We start from the raw sequence: 25259 nt of genomic DNA, 5'->3' as shown, positions 1-25259 counted from the left end.
ACCACAGAAGCAGTGCTCAGTTTAGGTCAACGGAGCAGCTGCAGAGGCAATGGTGGTTGACAGTTTCTCTAAGCTGAGCAGAGGGTTGAGCAGGAAAGGGGCTCAGGTGAAGGACAAGTTGGGACTAGTCATTCATATATCCTGGGCGAAAAATCCATCCTGACAAATGTACTTTATCATTTTCTTCTACTTTTTGTAGCTCTAAACTTCAAAATCCTCATTGTAGTGAGAAAAGAGTGAAATCCTTGTAGCTTTTGTTCCAGCAAATGTCTTGCGAAGAGAGCTCTGTATAGGCCGTATGTCCATATGGACCACAGCAGAGAAAACTCAGACAGACTCGCTGACACAGCCAAGAGGGCAGCAAGTTTTAATTCTGTGGATTCAGCTTAGTACAGATGCGCTTGTCCTCTCCACGGACTGTTTACTGAAGAGGGAGACCATACTGCTAATGCTGCAGATAGTTGGACGCCGACACAGACATCGGGAGAGCACGTCAAAGTTCCTCAAGAGGAGCATTCCCAGGCCCCGCTCCATAAATACCAGCTACAGGAGGAACTCACAGTGTTCTGTGGGACAATGTACGCTGCCCTGAATGTCACTCCACATGCTCTCACAAGCATCCAAGGTCATCTCTGCACCATGGGAATATTGGTAAAAAATACACTACTAGCTGTTTTTTGACCATTTATGGTAGCAGCTGTCAAATGATCACAACTACCCCAGATCTTCTTCTCTTCTGGTCAGTGTGCAGGGAGGGAATGAACTGGTGGTCTTTTATATGAAACAACATTTCTACAAATACAATAATTGTGCAATTCCTTTTTTTGTTAACACAGAAGATGATCCCCATATTTCTGAATTTCCAATTACATTTTTCCCCTCGCTTCCATCCGTCCCTCCGGACGATGTGAGTTGTTTCAGTGCCTGCAGGGAAAAGCAGCGTCACCACTGATCCAGAACTTCATCGCTCACTGCAAAACTTTGAATAATAAAAAGGACTCGTACAACCAGTCGAGATTAATAGCGACCTGGCTGCCTTGAAACTTTAATTTGACATTTTCAGCCAAATGTTTAGTCTCAGCTGACATTTAATTAACCAGCCAGTCCCTCAACTGAAAAGCTTGTACCTTTTTCAAATACTCAAGACTTGAGATTAACTGAAAGGTGAACACTGTTGATTCTCATGCTTAGAACTAGTATGGTAAGGATGTTGTATAGAAAATGTACATTTGTTTTTTATTAATCTGTTGATTTCAGTTCAGAGATTATTTTGTCTTTAACAGAGGTTTTCATATTTTCATATTTTGGAGTGCCGTTCACGGGTTATTTAGTTTCCCCCGTCTATCTCTCCAGTCAACAGATTGAGCTGCAGCAGTGGCTGTGATACACAGCTCATGAAGGTTATAAAGGTACTTAAAAGCCCCTCAGGCCCAATTGCTGTAATATGCATCACCTTTTTTAGTCATAACTCAGGATATTCTGTACACAACGTCATGATACACATATATTTAGATTCAGTGTGATATTGTCCCTCCGAGCATGAATTCACTTAGAATCAAAGAAAAAGACACTTTTAATAACTTAAGAACTCGCCTGGGAATTATCATGTTTTCATTTTTCTTCCCTATCAAAGTAATCCGGTGATAGTTTGTATATCAGGGGTACCTTTCAAACAGGAAATGCTAATTACTGATTCTGGACACTTTGTAATGGAGACATATTTAAAGTGCTTGTTTTCTTTGACCAAAGTCCCAAAAGCCATTATACATGACAATGAATCAATTATCAAACTTCTTGCCAATGGATTTTCTGTATACCTGGAATAACCTGGCAAATAAAGTCTTTGTGTTTTTCTAACCTCAACAGCAAGATGTTGAAACTTGTTTTGCAAACAGAATAATTATATTGATTTACAAAGATGTGTGTGTGTGTGTGTGTGTGTGTGTGTGTGTGTGTGTGTGTGTGTGTGTGTGTGTGTGTGTGTGTGTGTGTGTGTGTGTGTGTGTGTGTGTGTGTGTGTGTGTGTGTGTGTGTGTGTGTGTGTGTGTGTGTGTGTGTGTGTGTGTGTGTGTGTGTGTGTGTGTGTGTGTGTGTGTGTGTGTGTGTGTGTGTGTGTGTGTGTCTGGCTCTTTCCCCGGCTCTTTCCCCGAAAACATAACTTTGGAGTCAGATTATGAAAAGCATGGCAAGAGATGAAGCAGGAGAGGGAGAAGTAGAGCATCTTTCACCCTTCAGCGCCCCAGATGAGAGATACATCGGTGATGACCTAGTACTAATGCGTCTGCTCTGAACACTTGAGCTTTAATACCTGGAGGGGAATATTTTTGCCACATTACTCCTTTGAAAAGTTGTGCTTTGTGCCTCTTTAATGAACCGTTTTTTATCTCACACCGAGATATCATGGCGAAACATTTCTATAAAGCTCTGCAGAATATCACCGTTTCTCTGTGGCCTGAAGCAGCTTCAGCCGGAACAAGCGGCGTAGTGGTTGCAGAGGACCACTGTGCTGCATTAGAGAGCACAAATGGGCGCTATTAAATATCCCTCAATATAAAACAAGTACTGCAGCATCCACTACGATCGTAGCAACCAAAAACAATGGGGAATGGTGCAAAATGTAGCTCAGCACGCAGAGAGTTGTGATGGCCAAGAGGATAGATCTAATGGTGGGGAGTATAGGTTGATAGCAAGAACACTAGCGGGGGTGGGAGGAGAAAGAAAGAGAGCGAGGAGGATAAGAGGTTAACAGTGCTTATTCAGCACTCGCCAGCAGTGACTGGTATGTGATGGGATGGAGCTGCAGGAACCTTTTCACACTCTTGAGGCTTGTTGAGGTCACCATCCAGTGAGTAAGTATGCATAGTGATGTCTGGATTTGCATGCATTCCTTCGATGCATGTTCATGAGTGTCAGTAGCGCCTCGATCGCGTTCAAAGAGAAGTTCTGATAAAGCGAGAGGGAGGTCGGAAAAAAGGAGAGCAAGGAGAAGTTCCTTCATCTTGTCTGCTACAATAGATGAGGGCCCGAGTGTCGCGTGACCTGCAGTGGAATTTACACCGACACAAGCAGCTAGTGCCATCTGGTGAATGAGCAATCAAAGAGGGCCTGCAGACCGACCACACGCACACACATACAATATTTATACGTACGCATTATGCATGCAAACACCGTTTTGAGATTCTGCACCGCTTTCGTCTCAAAAGTGACACGAAAATGTCAGACCGCCTCCCTCAGCCTGATTGAGTCTTGCGAGGAGCAGAGCTTGGAAGCACAATGGCCGATGCGCTGTTGTGAAAGACTGCACTGCTGTTTAATAATTTATCCAACTCCAGTGTTGTTGGTCCCTGGGAGGGGTTTCGTGGTGATGTGACTATGAGGGTCCTAACAGGCTGAAGTAGCCCACGTGTCAAGTGACGGATTCATTCACAGCTGAGATGTTAATCCCACGGATTAAGCAAACTATGAGCTGGTATTAATTAATTAAAGAGTGTCTGGGGGTCTGAATGTATTGAAATGGAATAAAAGATAAAGCTGAAATTATTTATGTCTTGCTGGAACTGGTGTGGGGTTTTGATGTTTGAAATGGCCTAAGCAGGGGAAGGTTGCTTTCACGATCACCTGTGCATTGCAGTGGGGAGGTCAGATTGGAACAGGCTTGTTGTGTGCTTTGTCACCGCTTCCCTCTCGACGTGTGAGCGGAGATTACTTAATACCGCGCCGTTGAAGGATGTGATTGCAGATTTCATATCCGGTAATGGCTTTTACGAGACGAGGAACACAGGCGACAGAAAAGGCAGATTTTATTTTATTTGTTACATAAACTCGACGGCGCTGAGGCGGAAGAAATGACTGAGAGATTACTGTCACACTACTCAAATCCACTTTCTTCTGTACCAGCTGCTGAGTGCCTGCCTCATCCCGGTGTGTATGTGCTTTTGTCTGTATCTCTGAGGGTACGGAGAGTGTGGGTGTGTGCGTGCAGGGGATTGTGAGCGCCTTTGAACACAGCTGTGCTTTTCGACTTGTTAACCCCACTGTGTGGAAGTGTGAGCTGCAAGGAGCTGAATGGGCAGGACCTCGCCTCCGGAGCAGGGCAGGGGGAAGAGGTGGCATGTGGCAGAACACTGTACAGCCTGCACTGCCACATTATGACCGTTACATATGATGTATACAGTAGAAGATGTGAGCCAGCACATTGTTTATTAGGCTTTTTCGCTCGGTGTGAGGGAATTCAGGCCACTAGTCTTAATCAGTTCATCAGTCAACAGAAACTAGATGGCTTTGATAATCATCTAGCATGGACATGTTCTGATATTTTACAAACCAAACAATCAAGCAATTAAACCAGAACATAAAAATCTAAAGATTAATTGTTAATGTTTTTTTTGTTTTTTTTAATCCTTAGTGTCTTGGCAGGGATCAATTATAAGTGTCAATGCTAAGATTGTGTGTGTTCAATTTGGATTTGTGGAGTCAAGACCCTGTTAAATTGCCAAGAAAGATAAAAATATGTCATTTTTAAGTCACTTATTTTGAAAAGTAAATACTAATCCATCAAATGGTACTTTGATTTAATTTAGTTGATATTTAATTATTTCTTGAAATGAAAGAAATACTGCACATCACTCGAAATAATTATTTTAATGGCCACAGTCAGTAGTCTCCCATGTGCTATAAAAGAGTAATACAGATAGAAACCCATATACAAAAAGAAACCGCTCACTTACCTATGAATGAGAGCGTTGCTCTCAACAGTAGACACAACGTGTTTCCAATTTAATAGTTCAGAAACCACATTTGCATACTTTTAACAAGCAACATAAACTAGTACTTAGAGTTGAGTAGAAATGTGTTTTCACAGCTTATCATTGGTGACGTACTGTAAACTGCGTTCACTACCTGCCCCCTGTCTGTCCTGTTATCTAGACTGGATTCATATTAATCTATTCATCACTATATATTGTCATTCTACATACAGTGAACCCCCACTGACCCCACCTTGAACATGCAGTCCTTTCCCGGCTCTATCCGTCATAGTAGCATGATGGTGGACCCTACCTGTCCTTGACCCTTGCCTTCATCAAACGAATGGGACGCTGGGAAATTGATCCCAGGTCCTTGGATTGTAAATCCGTCCTGACGTTATGACTGAAAAAAGGAATTGGAAAAAAGATTTTAAGCATTAAAAGATGATTTAGATACATGTGTGCAGTGATGGCTAGAATGGGTGTATAGCATGTGCTCTATTTACATGGGTGAGGTGTATATGAGCATCCATGAAGGATTCCCTGAATGACTTTGTATGACTACCCGTGTTATCTGGCCCGTAGGCTCGGCCCAGTACAGCACATTACCACATAGAAGGAAGCAGCCATTGTGTCGATAAATGGTGGAGGTTTCCTCTCCCCCAGAAGGGCACCATGAAATGGGAATTATGCCAACGACAATATTCCTCAGCACTGGTGTCTGCAACACACTTACCCACAGGGCCACGTTTTATGCCATGCTCGGCAGCCGGATTTTCCCTGTGGTGTGTTTGGAGATAAACGGATGTGTTCTGAGGAAGAAGAGATCTTTAAACTGCTGTGTCATTTTGTGTTCAGATCCAGCCGCAACAACAGAGCTGTCCTTATCAGGTGCGAGGGTTCAAGGACAGAGCATGCCACATGTTGGACAGCTCTCTGAAGCCCTCTGAGGCGAGTTTGTGATTTGTGATATTTCAAAAATCTAATTGAAAATGTAATTGAATTGAAGAGAGACTTAACATGTTAAATAAATAAATAACCGAAATTATGATTTGATTGAAAGCGTATTCATCCATATAGAGTCAGCTGTAACACCTGAACACAAGTGATGTGGTGCTATAAGAGTGAGTGACAACATTGTTAGAATACTAACAGAGGTCTAAACCAGCTTAAAGTACTTGATAAACAATTAAAATAGTTACTTCAAAGTAATGGATGTATGAAAATGCTATTATAAGCTATAAGATATTAAATGTATTAATGTAACATCCAGTGTAGGATCAGTTCCAAAGGACACATGTGGTGAGTGAAGGGGTACTAGAGTTGGTCTAACAGGGCTGATGTCTGACTAAAAAGGGAGGCAATACTCTATGAACATTGTAACATGATCATTTATGACGTCACACATTTTGTCCCAGAACTGCTAAAACAATCCAGTTTCTTTTCATTTTTTTCTAATTTCATTCCACACTAACAGCGGCTCTGCTAACCGGAGGAGGGACCTAATAAATCTTGCAAATTTCTCTGCATACATAATCTCGACTGAAACAAAGGCAGGAATTTCATTATGTTGCTCGACTCCAACACAGCAAAAGGACACGTTTGCACATGGGGGAGATGTTGATAGTAGGAAGAGCTGCAGCAGTTTTACTCTCAGAGTTGGATTCCCTCCCTCGGGTTTATACAGTGTGAATGTGTGGAGGTTCTTTTTTTCACCCACTGAAACCTGGCCCGTCTTTGTTATGGACGTACTGTATGAGGAGGGTTGATCTGCAGATCGATATCATACCTCTTGCATGTGTTACGGCGTTACGCTGAGAGCAGGGAAGGACTCTTTATGCAGCGCACCGCCTGGGCTGCTACTAAAGCAGCCTATAGTATCAAATACATTTTCACATCCCACAGTATATACTGCATGGTCTATTGTGTCTTGATCGCTTGATGTGCCTTTACCACGCTGACAGCGTGATTTTAAATTGTATTGTAGATTGTGTTTTTGTTTTTTTAAGTAAAGGAAAATGCACACATGTGGTATGATGAAATGCAGCGGAAGTCTAAGCGCAGTGCAGATGAGAATTGATTGAAGATCAAAACCAGCACATCAGGATTCGGTGTGAGTAGGACAGAGATAGAGGGAGGGAGGGAGGGGAAGGTGGGTGAAGGCGAGGGGCAACCCCCCTTTCTAGACAAGGGATTCCTTTACTGCAGTGATCAGCAGTCCCCCACCCCGCCTCCTCCTCTCCCCCCACCCCACCCTCCTTTCCTCCAAGCAAGTCTACTGCTCCCTCCTCTCCTCCCTTGCCTTTTATCCACACTCGCGGCTTTTCCCCTTCCTCTGTTTCCCTTTATCCCCTCCTCTCTCTCTCTCTCTCGCTCTCGCCACCATCCCCGCTTCAAACACACAGTACGGTCGCATTTCAGTGGGGAGGGATGGTCTGTTGCAGGGTACAGTATATATGCAGCACATAGTTAGAAATGCAAGCGCGCTCGTGACTCCGCTTTACTCCAGCCTTCATTTATCTCTATCGCTCCCCTGCTGCTGCTCCATTTATCCTCGCATTCTCTCTTGTCATCCACACCTCTTTCTCTCCTCCATCTCATCTGTCCATCTTCCCAGCCATCGTCGATGCCCGTTTCTTTCTTTCACTCCCTCTCATACACCCGCGTGACATTGATTCCAAGGTTGCTGTGCTGTTGACTGCTGCTGCGCTGTTAAATATTTCAGGCAGCATTTCAGTGGCTGTGTGCCGAGGGAGAGGAGGGGGGGGCTCTGCTCAGTCTCTCTGCAACTACCGCTGACAAACAGACTGGTGAACAGACGGGTGGACACACGCACACACACACACACGCACACACACACACACACACACACACACACACACACACACACACACACACACTACTTGCAAACATACAGAGGTACATTTGCACATGCATGTCACTCCACATATGGATCTCCATGTACGCCAGTGCCACATTTGCTTCGGAGCGATACACTGCTCTGATTCGGGGAGCGTGGGTCGGTGTCGCGGATGTTATAGGTTGTGTTCTCGTGGAAAATCTTTCCTCCTGGTTTCAAGTAGCTGAGAAGTTAATGAATGAGCAAAGCAATGCTGGATTGCAGTCTGTGCAGTTATTCCAGACCAGCCAACCAAAACACCTCGCTCAGCAGGTCATCTGATCAGCAGCATTCTCATTTAGGATACACACGCATGGACACACACACATGGACACACACACACACACACACACACACACACACACACACACACACACACACACACACACACACACACACACACTTGTCTGTCATCTTTTGCTTGGTGGTGTCAGAAGCCAGAGCATACACCCCTTGGATCCCTGTGCTGCTGCAGTGGAAGCAGATACTTTTTATAAATGCTTAAGACCTCTTGGACTTGCTTTTCACCATTCCCCCGCTTTTGAAGACTTTTTGATTTTCTCTTGGGGGGCTTTAACAAGCAGGCAACACCAAAATAGTGAAGACTCAGAAAGGCCTCCTACTGTGGACCCTCGCTGAGCCTCTGCATGGAGGATAGTCAGTGTAGCATTGCAGTGGTGAGCTGACAGCAGACTGGTTAGCGCATCACTAATTCATGTCAGTCATGATCAACTATTGGCAAATCACAACAATGTCCATGTGGGCAAGAAAGTGAGAGTAGTGGGTCTCTGTCATTGTTTGCGTTCGTCTACACATTTATCGCTTCCACATCGTCACTGCGGTCTGTGGAGGTGGCCGTTCCCTGATTGACAGCTTTGACATTTAATCGAGAGCGCTTGATTGGCGACTGTACTCGTCAGATCGATGGAGAAAGACACTAGCTGTCTGTACAAACATTGATCTTGACTCTCTGACGTTGATTATTTGCTCACTATCTGATTGTGTACATATTGTAAATCTGATATGAACACAGTGCAGGTCTGACTGAAAGCATTGACAGTGTGAAAGATGCCAATGAAGTATTAATGAATGTGATGCTTTACACTCTAAGGAGAATGTGATGCAGCATATACAGCACAACAATGTCACACACCAGGACCATTTGGGAGAGAAACGTAGCCTTTTGTTTTTGATGTGCGGTAGAAGCAGATTTTATTTGTGCGCGTGCTCATGACTAAAAATGTATTCAACCAAGTTCTGTTTTTTGCCCCCCTGGCTCTCTTTCTTGCTTGATTTCCAATGCCTCCTCACTCCCAATTATTCCGTGTGAGGAGTTCTGAGAGCCCATTGCATGCCTTAAAAGGCCCCATCGCCACTCGGCAGAAAACATGACGAGCTCTGTAATTCGAAACACGTGCAGACACTCCTACTGCCGGGTTACAACAGCAATAGAAAAAAAGGAGGGTTTTCCCAAGCTCTGCTCTTCTATTCGTCTTCCTTCCCTCCTCACTCACTCACTCCAGGCTGTTACATAAGTGGAGAATTCATACTGAACTATTACTGTTGTTATACAGGCTGCATTTGGCTGCCTTCTTTCTGTGTCTCCCTCTGTGGTGGTTTCCTCCAAGTAGTGGTTACTATGTCTGAGTGCTGGTGTATTAGGAGTGTGTGTCACTGAGGTTTTGTTTTTGTTATGCGTCATCCCATCGTAAAATCTGTTACAAAACTGCAGCTTCATGGGTGTGGCTCCAGTCTGGATATTGGAACATTTATAGAAACTGGAAAAGGGGAAGCCATTTTGTAACATAAACCGTAGTCAGTCTTGCAAATGAACAATTAGAGAAGTAAAAGGCCTTGAGCAGGGTTGTCATGTTGCTGCTCAGTGTCACTCGTTGGCTCACAGCACACTTCCAAGGACAGAAACATTAGTCAAGAAAAAGCTGTTTTCAAATGGAATAACCAGGTTGTTGCACTCTTGTCGTCCTGTCTGCAGGTTTGGAGGGGCGCCCCCTCATGGCAAGGCCAGAGACTGTTGTGTTCCTCCACTGCTCCAGAGGGTAAGTCCTTGCCTCCTCTCACTTCATTCAGTTTGTTTCTGTCCACATGACCAGTATCAAGGTTTTCCCCAAATCCAGCCTCTACTCCTTGTCCGAGACAAATGAGTCCTTCGCTTAAGGGGAATGCTGCATTGATCAGAAACCGGTGGCTCATTTGAAATTACCAGTCAGTAGTCATTAATATGGAATATGTCTCGGGGAAGCATCTGCTCGTCTGTGCGAGAGGCGGGAAGAGATGGAGAGTGTGAACTGAACAGAGGGAGGAAGAGAGGAGGAGGAGGAGGAGGAGGCAGGCGTTGCAGAACATACAGATGGGATTTTAAAGCGGGCCTTGATAGCTGTAGGATAGAAGCAGAGATGGGCACAGGATCCTCACACTTCGCCCAATGTGCCTGTGGTGACAGGATAGTGGAGGACAAGGGGAACAGGTGCGGGTCTGATGCTCGGGGCAAGATTTCAAATTGTCACCGTAATGAAGAAGTGGGTGTGAAATACAATGTCTGCATCCCTACGCCCTTGAACCTGGTCAAGAGACACTCTTGAGACGGAGACCAGCTGGTACTGCCTGTGCCGGATGATGATTCTTCACTTTTGTGTGCGAGCTCAAGCAGAGATCTGCTGATTCACTGCAGTGGTCCCGAGCGGCAGGCCCAGGTTGTTTGGTGCCGCAGCAACAAGGCAGCTTGGATCACCTTAGACCGCCTTGGGCTCTCAGCCCTCTGCGTTGATCCATGGCTCTGTCATGAGGAGCCACTCGGCATGATAATAGTATAAGCTCATTATAACCAGTTTGCTTTCAGACTAATAGTCAACTGCCTTCAGTGTATTTCCGTATCCACATGTATAAGTCTGGACTTGCACGTGTGAGAACACATTGATGAATATGATTTAGTCATCTGTTGAATCAGAATTCATGATTGATTTGCAAATAGCTCTGGAATGAGTTCCTTTTTGCAGATACTGTATGCAGTGTTTAACGCAGCGAGATCCTATCAGATATTGTCAGTCAGAGACGAGTAAACTAATTTGTCATAAAGCTCAAAACAGTGATTCCAGTATTCTATTTTGGGAACCAAAGTGGATTGATGACACAATGATAGATAATGAAGGGTTTGTATTTGGGGAACTGCTCTGGTAGGTGGAGCTCTTTTGTTGTACTGCCCCCTGCTGGGTTTCAAACCACATTTTTCAATCTAAATAAGTAGCGCACAGTTAGCACTGACAGAGTGTTAGACTCTTATGTTGGAGTTAGTTTGTGATATCCAGATTATATGGTCAAGTTACAGGAATTAAAGTTCCAAACAGACGTAAGTATTGTTTTAGCATTAGTAAGTAATTCACTCTTCTTTACAGACAATGCCTTGACTAACTAGTGCTGAACAAAATAAGTAATGAACAGTACATTGCTTATTTTGTCTGTGCATCCCTATTAAATCAGAAGCATCATCTACATGAAAGCTCATTCCTACGGTTCAGTTAGTCGGGGTGTCATTTTCACATTTTCTGCTTGTGTGACATTTGTTGCCTTTCTTGCCCACTCACAGAGGTGACAGTGGTGTATCAGAACGGGCTGCCGGTGATCTCAGTCAGTTTGCCGTCCCGGCGAGAGCGCTGTCAGTTCACCCTGAAGCCGCTCAGTGACTGCGTGGGAGTGTTCCTGCAACAGCTCCAGGCGGAGGACAGAGGCATCGACCGGGTAGCCATCTACTCCACGGGTATGTTCACAAACACAAGAGCACTGGGCACACACTCCAGCGCTGCATCCATTTACCCTAGCAGGTGATGCATATACATGATTTCAAGTGTTCTTGTGCCTTGATGCAGTTAAGTGTCTTTGTATCAGAATGTAATATCACTGCATGCATCATGAAATTATTTCATTTTACACCTGCTGCTCTGCACAGGGGGTTGGTTATACAGGAACAACTACCGTTAATTGAAATCTTACTCTTAGTGTGCAAGTGCATCTTTAGCTCTCACGATAATCAGATGGCAACAAGCCTGATTAACAAGGGGCTTCAAGGATATTTGAAATGGCTGCCCATCAGTGCTCCCCCTCCACACACACTTCTCATGTGTCTCTCTCTCCAGATGGAGCGAGGGTCGCCTCCTCCACAGGCATAGACATCCTGCTGCTGGATGATTTCAAGCTCGTTATCAATGACACCACACACCTCGTGCGGCCACCAAGGAGAGGTGAGGGCTCGCAAAGAAAAGGCTGCGCCTAGACTGTTTGAGTCACTTCCTCACAGTTCGGGTCGCTACCAATAAGAATAAATGGTTTTATTGGCAGCAAATGGATCGTGTTAACGTTTTTTGTGCGTGTGTTTGCATTTGCGTGTGCTTCAGAGCTGCTGCCCCACGAGGAGGCAGAAAGGCTGAATGACGTCAAGTTTCTGGTGCAGCAGCTCTACACCACCCTGCGCATCGAGGAGCACCAACTCGGCAAGGAACGTGAGCTCATTGGACGACTGGAGGACCTCAACTCTCAACTCCGCCCCTTAGAGCAGGTTGGACTTCCTTTGACCTTACTGATGTTTTGGTTGTTGGTTGTAGTTCATGGCTGCTCTTTCTTAACCAGCCAATGACAGTTTGACAGATAATTGAACAGTAAAACACAAGTGAACTTGCAAATTAATAAGTTGCATATTCTTGTACACTTTTCAATCAAAGCCAAGTGGAGCTGTAGTTGCTCCGAATTTTGATGTTTTTAATCCTTTATTTATTTTGTATTGTATCATCAGGCCTTGTTTCTTCTCAGCCATCAAGGATTACTGATTAAAGACGGTCTGACCAGTTGAGCCAAATTATGGGGTTTGGGGCTATCAAGGGTCGGAAAAAACGTATATCATAGCTGCTCTCGGCAAACAATTAATCCATAATGTCTTTCCTCCTCGCTACATTCTCAATACGCATCCACTTCTTCTGTTCCATTTAAACTGTCTGCTTCTTCTTCACTTCTGGATTGGTAGGTGAAGGAGGAACTGAATAAGAAGGCAGAGCGGCGTACCACCTGGGTGCTGTGGGGCGGCATGGCGTACATGGCCACCCAGTTTGGCATCCTGGCCAGGCTCACCTGGTGGGAGTACTCCTGGGATATCATGGAACCCGTCACCTACTTTATCACTTATGGCACGGCCATGGCCATGTACGCCTACTTTGTTCTTACACGCCAGGTAAGACGCAACGCCACAAGACAAGTATACAAATACATATGCATGAATTCATTCATGTTCGAGCCAACAAATGTGAAAGACCATGTACTCTTTTATGGAAACTGTCCTCTTCAATAACATTAAACTAGTTTAACATTCAGGGAACAAAGCATTACAGTAACAAAATCCAATAGCGCTCATGTCTTTGCTACACTCTGCATTAAATTGTAATGTGTTTAGCTATTCAAAAGTCTTGTCTAGTCACAGGGTTCAGCATTCATAAGTTACCCCTACCTTTTATCTCCAAGGACACGAGTCCATTTGATGATGAATTTCTCGCTGGTGTGATTTGACCCCAATGAACAGAAAGCAGAATATGGATGATACCTGGCAAAATGTTTCCTTTTACAAAGTGCTCCGTCTGTGTCTCTTCATAACCTGCAGGAGTATGTTTACCCCGACGCTAGAGACAGGCAGTATCTACTGTTCTTCCACAAGGGGGTGAAAAGGACACGCTTCGATGTTGAGAAGTACAACCAGCTGAAGGATGATATAGCTGAGGTACAGTCACTTGGTGAAAACTGGATGTTTTGTGATGTACAATGAGCCCTGCAGTCTCACTGGGGAGTGTCACATTGTACAGTTCCATACTTTGATTTGTAACGGCTGTACAAAGACCTAGTTTCATACCGATCCTCGCACACTTTCTTCTTATATTTTCAACTCTACCCTGCCTCCCTCCAGGTGGAGTTGGATCTGAAGCGTCTTCGGGACCCGCTCCAACTCCAGCTCCCAGTTCAGCAGCTCATCGACAGTAAAAATTGATGGGAAGAGTGACTCCCTTCTCTCTCAACTCCTACCACCCCCTTTCCCGCTTCCATCCAGCAACGCCCCCTTTTACGCCCAACTCTTTCCTAAGACTCCTCCCTCCCCCATTTCTCCCACACCCAATAATCCCATCCTGTTTTTGACTGTGGGAGCTAGTCTTTTCTCCTTTTTTTCCCCTTCTTTTTTTCTTTCTTTTAACTTCCTGACTGAAAACTCCAGTTGGAATTGCAATTGAAAACCGCTAAAAGACAAAGAAGGATGGCGAGAGTACCGGGAACTGAAACACTCTCACAGCCGAAGGATGGTGAGGATGATGAAAAGGACAATGATGATGAAGGATTTAAACTGGGCTGCTATGGATATGCCTCAAGTCTCTGGAGGGACAGCCTGCAGGGAACTTCAGGGGGAAAACGGGAATTATCACACCTCTAGACACTGCAGAGAAGAGGACATGCAGAGGGGCAGTCACTATTGAGTGTGTATGTGTATGTATGTATGTATGTGTGTGTGTGTGTGTGTGTGTGTGTGTGTGTGTGTGTGTGTGAATGGGACTTTCAGGGTATACTGGGACACCGACACTGGCCACTCTGCAGGTCAACACAGCAGTGTAGTCCTGCTTCCTCTAGCAGTCAAACTGTCAACACACACACACACACACATACACACACACAAATACACACATGTCTACTCTTGGTTGGGACAGGCTCCAGAAAGAGTCTCTATCCCAAAGTTTACAAGAAAGTCCTGATGGCGGTCGCACCATCAGGGGGACTTTCGTCTTCCTGTGGCTGAACCCTGCTGCCTCTCCCTCCCTGGGCCACGCCTTCTCCGGGTGACGGACAGCTGTCCCTCCCAGTGTGACCTTTGTCAGGAGCTTGTCTCGACTCGCAGGATAGAGGCATGATAGAGGCATGATGACGCCTCGCTTCCTCTTCCTGTTGACGTCCTGTAGCGGCCCGGTCTGCGCAAGTATGAGAGTCCTACCGACAACAACATCACTGTGTGTTCTTTTATTCAAAAAAAAAAATATTTTGGCACTTTTTATTTTGAAAGCCATAGTATATTTGTTATGAAAATAATATAAATATATATATATATATATATGTATACAATCAAATAAACAGATGACCCGAGGCTAGTTTTCAGTGGGGGGAGGAGCTCTCTTACGAACATCCTTTCATCAATTAACATCCTCTGAAGATCTCCTGCCATGACGGAACCCCCGCTAACAGCCCAACGTCTGCACACGCAAAACGCATTACAATGTATGCATTGATACCTTGAACTAACTATTACATATCTTGTCAAACACACACAATGTATTTTACAGTAACTACATCCAGGCAGGTCGTAAGGCTCCTGTGCATGGTCACCAAAGAGGGGAAACAATGTTGAAGCCAATTCAGGGTGAAACTTGTTCAGATTGGAATTGAGGCCGAATGATGCCAACCATGACCTCTATAATCAGCTCATGAATACAAAGATTGCTGCAGAAATCCTTAACATAATGAAAGGTTTACAATGTGCAGTGACCATTGTCTTAGACAAATCCACTGGCTATGTCCAGATTGTCAGTGACCTGACCATTATCTTAACAGCATGTAATGTGCATTTCATCAAGTGAGGTTTTTTTTAACAATTCTCCCTCACAAAGCGTATAGACTAAATCCCAAAAAACAATCATGGATTTGATTCATATAGGCTTTTTTGAGTTTTCTCCTCTCACTGTTGCTGTAATGCCCCCCTGCTCCCTCAATGGCAAGCCGGGTAGACTGCATGCTGTGGTATGCCCTTAGTAGAAATTCGTGAATGTGTAGGAGCATTATTGCAATTTTGTACTTAACTGGACACTTTTCTTTGCCACATCTAGCTGAAGTCTCATCCCCTTGATACGTTAAATGTAGAAGCCATATGTTTGTTTTGTCCATTTTCTGGGGGAAATGGACACTGAAAGAACTTTTTTCAGCATTACTTAGTTTTCTGTTCAGGTTCAGGATTGGAAGGCCCTCTTTCCGTCCCCATTTATGTCTACAAAAAATAAGAACAAGCTCTGAAAATCATTTGTTTACGCTCTGAACTGCTGTAGATCACCTGCAGAGAGGAAGCCCAATCACATGACGCCCCTGAACATAGACTCTAGTGCAAGATCCTGCATGTGTGTGTCGTGTGGAAAGTTGACTGAATCCCACTGAAGAGATCGATGTGTTCAACTGCAGATTTTCCATTACTGTGCATGATTTTAGGTTGAATCTAGTTAGCCATGCCGATCTCAAGGCAGGATTTGGTCTAATCTGTTTGTGTGTGTGTGTTTGTGTGTCTCCAAGGGAAATTGTGCCTTTTGGCGGATTAATGATTTTAAAAGTATCAATAATGTAGCAAATTGGTAAACAGCAATCATGAGATCATTGAGAAAGTTAATCTCCTATTTGGAACGACACCTTCATATTGTGGAGGTTTAAATTTTAATGTTTGGAAGTGAGAATCAATCTTGCTGTGTGTCTGTGAACATTTGTGTTTGTTTGTTGAATGCACGTGGTGATCAGTGAGTACACTGGGGACAAAGTTCAGATCGCTTTATTCATGAATCCTCTTCCCTCAACCACTGACTGTCAATAGTGGTAGAAATCAATTCCGCTCTCATCCCACTTCATAGCAGAATTGTTCCAGAATAGGCCAACTTTACACACACACAAATACACACACACGGGCGATTTTGTTTCCTTGGAGATGTACTGTGGCAGGTGAGAGATCCTCCCCTCAGCTGTTTCTACACAACGCTTCTCTACATCATCACCACCTCCTCCTTTTTATCATGCCATCCACCGTTTATTGCCTTTGTCTTTGTTCTTTTTTGTTCTTGTTTACTTTTTAAAAATGAAATATATCAAATATAGGGAAACTTTATTATAAAGAGGGTGTTGCATGAATGTATGTCTACATGGGAAATTATGTGAAAACAAAAAAGATGATTTATCAACAAAAAAAAAAAAACTGCAAAGATAATTTAAGAACGTTGTTTGTAGAGGTTCCTAGTTATAAAGGGCAGTGGACAGGGCTGCATCTTTAGAATCTGCCCTGCCAAATCTGACTTAAATCCCAGCCAACCAACTGCTCAAACCCACATCAAACCCCACTCATATCTTCACCTTATTTACTCCCATAAACCCCTCCCTCAGCGTGCATTTACACTCCCCAATAAATGGAGAAAAGAAAGCCTCCATTCTCGGTGTGCCTGTAAGAGAGTCGTTACTCTTGACCTCAGTTACTAACGTCCTGAATCTGAAACCAAGGGGAAAGTGTCAGGCGCACTGTTAGCTTATCGGGGAACACCTCGAATTCTCACCCCTCTCTCCTGGCATTTTCATCCACTCTCAGCCTTTTTTCTCCAAAGCGACATTATTATTATATTCTTTGAATGTGTGTTATGTTTTGAATATCTTGTTTGTGTGCACTTACAATAAGATGTTTAAAATGCCTAAAGAGTGAAGCAGAATATAGGATTGAAAATGATCTTGTACTCCAATCTGACCTCTTTTTTTAATTTAGTTTTTCTTGTCTGTTTTTCTTCTGTTGACATGATGCTGTAATGTTGGCGAAAAAGAAAAATGTAAAATCCTGTACCATTTATGAAATATGTATAAAAGAGAAATGTAATTCAATTATCAATAAAATCCTTATCCAGGTTTTGGAGCCGGTGGTCCAGTTGAAGCATCTGTTGTTCTCACTGGAAGTGAAGAGATTAATGTACAAGAAGCAGCATTTCAAGGTCGGACCACCTCCTCCGGCTTGCCTTGGCCTCCAGCTCTTCCTGGACAGGACATCCTATGAGATAGATAAACTGTTGTAATAAATAGGTACATGAAGCATGGTTATGAAATCTAAAAGTTTATTTTGAAAAAAAGGCAATGGCAAAAGAAAACATATAACAATATTTGTTTTTCTTTACATTTTGAAAGATTTGATCATTTAACTCATGTATGCTGAGTGTGCTATGTTAGCGGCACTAAACACAAAGTACAGCTGGGGCTGATGGGAAGGTTCATTTGTTTTTCATGGAATTTGGTATAAACCAAAATATCAGACAATTTTGAACCTGACGATACTCGATGTAAAGTCAGGGGATCACCAAGGTGGTCAAATTCATCTAAGCGCTGCATGAATGCTATGGAAGCCCAAAAGGTCAAACTCCAGGTGGCGCAAGAGGAAAAGTACAGAGATCACCAACGTTACCGGGCTCTGCGGGCAATGAATTTGATGCAAAAATACATTTCACTACAGTCCAATCTGTCATTGACCTTCAGATTGATTTGCCATCCATATGCCTCGCCTGTCAATGTAATTGGAAAGTTTACTGGCTGAAGGCGTCTAATTGCCAGGAGTAATCACAGAAGAAGACGGCCATGTTCCACCTCATTTCTTCCAACAGCCTGGTGGATTAATGTCTCCATTGATTTAATTACATTATGAGAAACTAAAACCGCAAGCATCAGGTTAGTTAGTTAGTGCTTTCTAAATTATACGGGCTAAGATTTAGACCATTTTTGATAACTAACAGAGGTCAAGTTATTAGTTAGATGAGAACATATTCACTCTACTGCCAGATACTCTGCCTCACAGGTGCGTTGGCTTGATGTAAGCTGCATCACCACAACACTAAGATTAATCAGATTGATTTAATGTTGCGGCAGATTAGATCATTGCTCAGGGGTCTACTCCCTTTAAATCAAGAATACATTTGCATAAAATACATTAAGACATGTAAAAAGGCCACAATCATATTTTCTCACAGCATGACTGCAAGAAAAATAAATATATTATGTTTGGTGTAGTTTAAGGTCATGTGTGTGAGGATTGAGGGAGCAGAGTGTGAAGACTGTACCAACTAGAACAATGGGAGGATGGTCCTGTCCCTGGATGCGGGGAGCAAGGGTTCAAGGTGAGACAGACAGACACGACAAAATGACACATGCCGATAAGAGGCGCCTATTAAAGACGGGCTTCCTCTGAGGATGAACGAGAAGAGACGCGTGCACACTCAGGCCTGAGTATCAGTTACAGAGAAAACGCATCATGCTTTTTTGGGTGATTACAAGTCTGCTGCTGGCGAGTGTTGCAGTTGCAGGTGTAGGTGAGTGTAACATTTGTCATGTGCTCACTTTCAAACAAGCAGGTATCTCTTTTTTTTAACTTTAAATTAAAGAAGAAAGGTTGCCATTGGTGTATATATTTGTTATTGTCAACAAATCCCTTAAAATGAGCAGAACAAATAATTTCCGTCATCCAGTACGTTTGGACTTCTCTTAACAGCCCCACAATCAGCCCCAAGCATTTTTATTTCCACTGAAGATGTTAGTCACACATATACTTTATTTATTTAAGCTTAGTAAGTTCCTACAGCAGCTGGACCTCAGAGCTTTCAGCAAATATTTCTAAACTGGGATACATAATGCATTTAGCAGGGACTATTTTCAGCAGCAGATTAACAAGCATTTGATGCTCAAGCGAGTATTTAAAGCAGCAGTTTGTTGTACGTGGGATCTTTAATGAACACGAATGTCCAATGCAACTGTGTGGCTTAATGGCTGAATATGTTTTAATGGCTTTTGGACAATACTGGGTGTCTATGACACTGAGGATGTAGGATCAATTCATTGTTGGTTTTAATCTCTTCACACAATTTTCACGAAAAATAGATAATTGCCAGCTTTATCATTTCACAAAAAGGATCATTAATATTAATGATGAAGAACAATATGGTTGGACTCTGTTTACTTTGCGCCATTTTCATCTGTGCAGATAAAAGGCTGGAGTCTGACTCGGGTCAGGCTTGGCTCCACAATCCCTTAATAACCATAGTAAGTTATTCAAGCCCCATCTGGAAGATTTAATGTCCACATTAGCATTCACCCGCATGAGTCAGCTATGTCCTCTGCCCCTTCTGTGCTGCTTGAGCTAGAACACAGTTGGTCAGTCGTACGTCTCCAAAACTGGTCGTTTATGCTGTCAGTGGGCCCGGGCCGAGGATTGATCCCTCTGCTTTTATTGGAACAGCAAGTAGTGACAAGATGGACTGTCTATTAGAGGATGAAGGGTGAAAATGATGTGTGTGTCACATCACTTATGCTCACAGAAATGAGTCCCATCTTGCACAAATATTTCTTGACAGCTTTCAGGAACTCCTTAACATGATTTGAAATATGTGCTTGTGTGTTTTGATGGTTACTTGTGAAAGCAGATAGGAGGAAAGGAACCGTTACCGTTAACTTCTGGTTAACCTCGGCCTCCATTAGATGTCAGAAACACCTTTCGCACAAGGTGCGGCAAAGCGTGAACATATATTTTTAATGTTGAGCAATCCAAGTTAATGGAAGGCCTGAAGTTTGGAGGTTACTGCTCCAGTAAAGTGTTTTGTGTCATGTTTGTTGGCCTATCGCTGACGTTTCTTTACTGCCGGGCTTATCAGCCTCCCACGGTTTCTTCATCTCAGTTGATTGAGCTGATTGTCAGTGAATAACACTTACTCTCACCCAAGCCCACTTTGCCCCACTCCCATCAACACTCCCCTCTTCTTCTTTATTTTTGTTTTATGTCTACCTCTTAATTACACTGTTGAATTGGCAAGAAGAAAAGGAGAAACTATTGATTGTCTTGGCTGCACTTTGTTTACTCTGCTCATTCAGTTGTTCTCCTGATTCTGCAACGCTGGCTGTAGTGAAAAGAGTTGCTCGCCAATGACAAATGACTGCATAAAAAGTTCTGTGCATATGGTTTGTTGTGTTTAGTCATTAAGGCCCAAAGGTCTGCTTCATGGCAACAACTCTGCTCAAGTGACCGGTGTAGAAGTACAAAACATGGGGTGTACGGCTTTTCTATCGACTGAGCTTAAGATTTAAGGATCACTTCACCAAAAAAAGACAATCTCACATTGGGGCACACAGACGTATCTATCCATGCAGGTAGTTTTGGTTTCTGAGATTTCCGTTTTTCATAGGAACTACTTCTTATGGAAAGCTATTTGCAGTGAGGTATGTGGTTTATTCCGAGAAACAGCAATAAGGCTCTGTTTTTGTGGGCATTGTATACCTTTCGTAAAGAGTTGACTCTTGAGGAGAGATATGGTGAAGGACTAGCAGCAAAGGTCCCCAACCAGTTCCTAAGGTGTTGTTGTTCATGGTTAGCAACTTAATCCTCTGTTTCAAAGGGGAGCCCCTGTTTTGAATGCACCAGAAACTAAGTTAATTTCCCCTCCATTAAATTGATGTGTATTTCAGAAATCTAGAAGGACAGATACAGGAGAACATTCCTTCCCCCTGCAATAAGACTTTATAATAAATCACCTCTGGCCAGGTCCTCCTCAAATGTACATAAATAAACCTTGCACCACTCTCACTTTATACTTTAGATACACTGTATACACTTTTATTTTTACATTTTCATTTCCTTTATTATTTAAATTCTTAAATGTAATATGCCTTGCTATTTTATTTTATTTTATTGTATATTTGTAAACATGTTTGCTGCTGTTCAAGAAATTTCCCCCTGGGGTTGAATAAAGTATATCTAATCTAATCTAAACTGGTCCTATAACAGTGATGGGAAAAGTATTTAGAGCAAAGTTGCAATGTCACAATATACAATACTCACATTGAGTAGTAATATAAATACAGTATCAAACGTCAAAACATGTGTGCTTAAAATGAAAATACTCACGCAAATAGTACTTTCCACCTTCAGACTTGTCCAACCAACCTCTCTACTCATCCTGCTTATCTTAAACACATATTTACATTGTCTTCATACTTTTTTTCCAAAGCATGTGCAACTAAGTCTTTCGTTGGTCTTTGTCCCCTCAGCCCTGGACCCATGCTCTGCGTACATCAGCCTGAATGAACCTTGGAGGAACACAGATTACCACGTCAACCAGTCATCCGGCGTGCCCCTTTGTGACAGCCACGTGTCGGGAGAATGGTACCGCTTCACGGGCATGGCCGGGGATGCCATGCCCACCTTCTGCGTCTCTGAGAACCACTGTGGCACGCATGCTCCCATCTGGCTCAACGGCAGCCACCCTCAACCCCACGAAGGCATCGTCACCCTGCCGGTTTGTGCCAGCTTCAACGACAACTGTTGCCACTGGAACGCCAGTATAGATGTGAAGGCCTGTACCGGAGGATATTTTGTTTATCGCCTGCCCAGACCCTCAGTCTGCTTCCATGTGTACTGTGGCCGTGAGTGTTCACGTGTGATATGTGAAAAGTCCATTTTTGACTTTCCTTTTCTTGTCTATTGTTGTGTTAAATATGTGTTTTTGTGTGTCACCTAGATTTCTATGACATCTGTGATGAGGTGGACTGCGCAGGTCCCAAATGTCCCGAGTCTGACTGCCGCTGTGCACCTGGAACTGTCCTGGGACCGGACAGACAGACATGCCTGGGTGAGGCGGACAGAGAGAGAGGAAGAGAGAGGGCGGATACATTGTGTCACAGAAGTGGAAGACAGATAGGCTGGAAATGGTTTCTGAAAGACATTAACAAGAGAAAGCAATCAGTCTGGCTTTACAGTGTCTTCACCCATTGTTTTCATAAATATGGATAGGCTATTCAGCTATTCCTATTTACATGCACCGTGCATGATGCACGTGATATTCATGTGTGTGTGTGTGTGTGTGTGTGTGTGTGTGTGTGTGTGTGCGCGTGTGTATGTGTGTGTGTGTGTGTGTGTGGTATATTGGATGTTACACCTAATGATGGGTGACACGCTTGCACTGGGAACCTAGCCTGAAAACCCCACAATCTCATTATTCATCCATCAACCAGATCTGCCCTCCACAGTCTCAGAAATGATCTCTTCCTTTCTCAATCTTCGTTCACTCTATTCTCACTCCCTGGAACACTAAGTGATTCGCATCAACGTAATGACTTCCACCCATGTGGTAAACCAGGGCTCATCTGATAATAATATCTGACCCAGCTGTGGTGTCTGTCCTATGTTCAGATCTCAACGAATGTGGAAAGGGCAACGGTGGCTGTGCAGAGGTGTGTGTGAACACCAAAGGCTCCTGGCGCTGTGAGTGTGGGTTGGGTCGCGTGATGGACGGTGATGGACACAACTGCAGAGGTACATCCGTGTTGTGATGTTCGTGACACACCAGTCAACATTTTACAGATATAACCCAGAGAACCACACAATGCTTTTCATCTTTTTGTCTTTTATCTGTGTGGCTTCATGCAGAGATAGCAGGCTGTCATGTTAACAATGGAGGGTGCAGCCATGGCTGCTCCTCGCTGCTGGACTCCTATCAGTGCCACTGTCCCAGAGGGCTGGAGCTGGGAGAGGATAAACGCACATGTCAGGGTGTGTATCAGTGTGTGTATGCGTGTGTGCGCGTTTGTGTGTGACACAAGCTGACACAGAGATGTGTGCTTGCATTCATCTGAAAAGATGTTCTTGATAGTCGAGATTTGACCAAAATGCATTTCCTCTGGCCTTAACTGAATTCCCAACATTTCAGTGCAGGGTTATTTATGTCAAGGAGGATCCTCAACTATATCAGCAGTGGATAATAATCAAACAACCTTTTGTTTTAGAAATGAGAATGTTGCTTGCAGACCATGTCCTCAATGTGCTTTTTGGTAGCAAAGGACAGCTAAAGTTGACATCCATACATGCACTGTCTCACGATGTGTGCCATTATGACCGTAATAATATATCATACCTTTGTCTTTGTTTCCTGCAGTGCCAGTCCAGTGTGATCCCAGCTCTATTATTGTGTCTGTTCCTAAAGACCTCGTAGGAGGACTGGAGCTCTCCCTGTCCAACTCGTCTTGTCGAGGTGTCTCCAATGGCACACACATCAACCTCAGCTTCAGCCTCAAGACCTGCGGCACAGTGGTGGAGGTCAGAAGCATTGGTTGGAATCTTTTTAGATTGAATGTGCTCAGGGTTTAGTCTCGATGGTTTGAGCTTGAAGCAATAGTTGATATTATATTATTAAAGAGCTGTGCCTTAATTGTGGGTTGTGTGAGGTTGCCTTGAACTGAATGTTGTCCCCCAGGTGACAGATGACAAGATTGTGGGGACCAACCTGGTGACAGGCCTCCCTCGGAGCAGCCCAGGCAGCAGCAGGGACTTGATAGTTCGCACCAGCAAGTTAGTGCTCCCGGTCACCTGTGAGTTCCCCAGGGAATACCAGGTATCAGACGGATACCAGGCCAGTCAGCGAAGCTCAGCCCTTGAGCTGGCAGGCCACAGTGAGGGAGTCTTCCCCTTCTCCCTGGAGCTCTTCAGGAGCGCAGAGTTCTCGGAGCCCTACCGCACCCCACCCCAGCTCCGCCTGCACGACTCCCTGTTCTTCGGGGTGGAGCCAAAGGAGAGGGTGGAGGGCCTCTCTGCACTGGTAGAGAGCTGCTTTGCCACACCGGGGCCCAGAGCTGACCAGGCCCTCAAGTATTATCTCATCAAAGACGGGTGAATGAAGTGGAAGAATTAATGCCACATGACATAGCAGCAAATGCATTGATCCAGAAGATAGCACTGGTGGACAAATGTATACATTACTTTCTTAAATTAATTGTTTTGCCACCCTCTAATGCTACAATATATGATAAAAGATTCAACCGATACCACGTTAACAATCTCTTTTACATTTGCAGGTGTCAGGTATGTATTGAAAAATAAATCCTCTGCTACACAGAGAGTGAAGTATTTTGTAGCCACCCACTGTGGCTGACTAAAAATAATGTTATTTATTTCTCAACAGGAAAGTATTTGATATTGATAAAGTGGGATAAAAACTGTTTCTTTTGTAATTCGGGTGAACTGACCCTGAAAGTAAATTGCATAGCCTACAATTAAAACGGCAGCACCTTGTCTTTTTAATATTGTCTCATGAATACGAGAAATGCTTTTGGTGCTGCAGCTTTAATGGTCTCCAACGCTACTGTAGAGACATCAACAGAGCAGGGCACTAATCTATTTTCATGAATCCTTTTAAATATAGCCTACAACAGTATTTTGGGGCCTGGGGGCTGCTAGCCTTGATGAAGAGGCGTGTTAAAGAAACACCAATCACTGAGGATTGTGTGAAGATATAAACTGCATGTATGACTTTTCCTCTTTGGCTTATTTTCCAGCTGTATCTCTGATGAAACAGTGACACAGTACTCATCAAAGGACCAGCTCTCTAAGCACTACCAGGTCCCTGTCTTCAAGTTCATTGGCAAAGACAACCGAGTGAGTCAAAAAAGCATGCTGGGAGCCAGCTGGCAAGTGTGTGTGAGCTTGTGTTTGTGTAGCAGGATGCTGTAAAGACTGTATGCCTGCACTATCTGAAGGAGCAGTGTCCTCGCGTTGTGTTCTTCTCCATCCACTCAAAACCAGCTTGTCTCCTCTGTTCACAGCAAGTGTTCCTCCACTGCCAGGTGTTGGTGTGCGGGGCAGGAGACTCCCACTGCGCTAAGCGCTGTCGAGGACGTGCCCGCCGAAAGGTTCGGAACGGGGAACCTCAGGAGCAGCACACACTAACTGGAGGCCCCATCTTCATCTTGCCTGACTAACGCTGACTAACTAACTGACG

General features: G+C 43.9%; 2 protein-coding genes across 3 annotated transcripts in view; both read left to right on the top strand.

Moving 5' to 3' along the window:
- mcu (mitochondrial calcium uniporter) overlaps positions 1-17374 on the top strand; it is a 48275-nt gene extending 30901 nt beyond the window's left edge. For both annotated transcript variants that reach the window (XM_034551860.1, XM_034551859.1), the window contains exons 3-9: positions 9638-9701; positions 11246-11416; positions 11793-11897; positions 12051-12211; positions 12674-12877; positions 13301-13417; positions 13601-17374. In XM_034551860.1, the coding sequence (XP_034407751.1) occupies positions 9638-9701; positions 11246-11416; positions 11793-11897; positions 12051-12211; positions 12674-12877; positions 13301-13417; positions 13601-13681 (903 nt within the window). In that variant the 3' untranslated portion in view covers positions 13682-17374. The remainder of the gene's footprint in view (positions 1-9637; positions 9702-11245; positions 11417-11792; positions 11898-12050; positions 12212-12673; positions 12878-13300; positions 13418-13600) is intronic.
- Positions 17375-18754: 1380 nt separating this feature from the next.
- Positions 18755-25239, top strand: oit3 (oncoprotein induced transcript 3). The gene is made up of 9 exons (XM_034552509.1): positions 18755-18812; positions 21538-21912; positions 22008-22118; positions 22679-22801; positions 22916-23038; positions 23421-23581; positions 23739-24151; positions 24817-24916; positions 25084-25239. Exons 1-9 carry the CDS (start codon positions 18755-18757, stop codon positions 25237-25239), a joined length of 1620 nt encoding a protein of 539 aa, XP_034408400.1.
- The last annotated feature ends 20 nt before the right edge of the window (positions 25240-25259 follow it).

Source organism: Cyclopterus lumpus, chromosome 15, assembly GCF_009769545.1.
Source record: "Cyclopterus lumpus isolate fCycLum1 chromosome 15, fCycLum1.pri, whole genome shotgun sequence".
Lineage (NCBI taxonomy): Eukaryota > Metazoa > Chordata > Actinopteri > Perciformes > Cyclopteridae > Cyclopterus > Cyclopterus lumpus.
The sequence above is the reverse complement of the archived record's forward strand: the minus strand, read 5'-3'. Positions and strand labels throughout refer to the sequence as shown.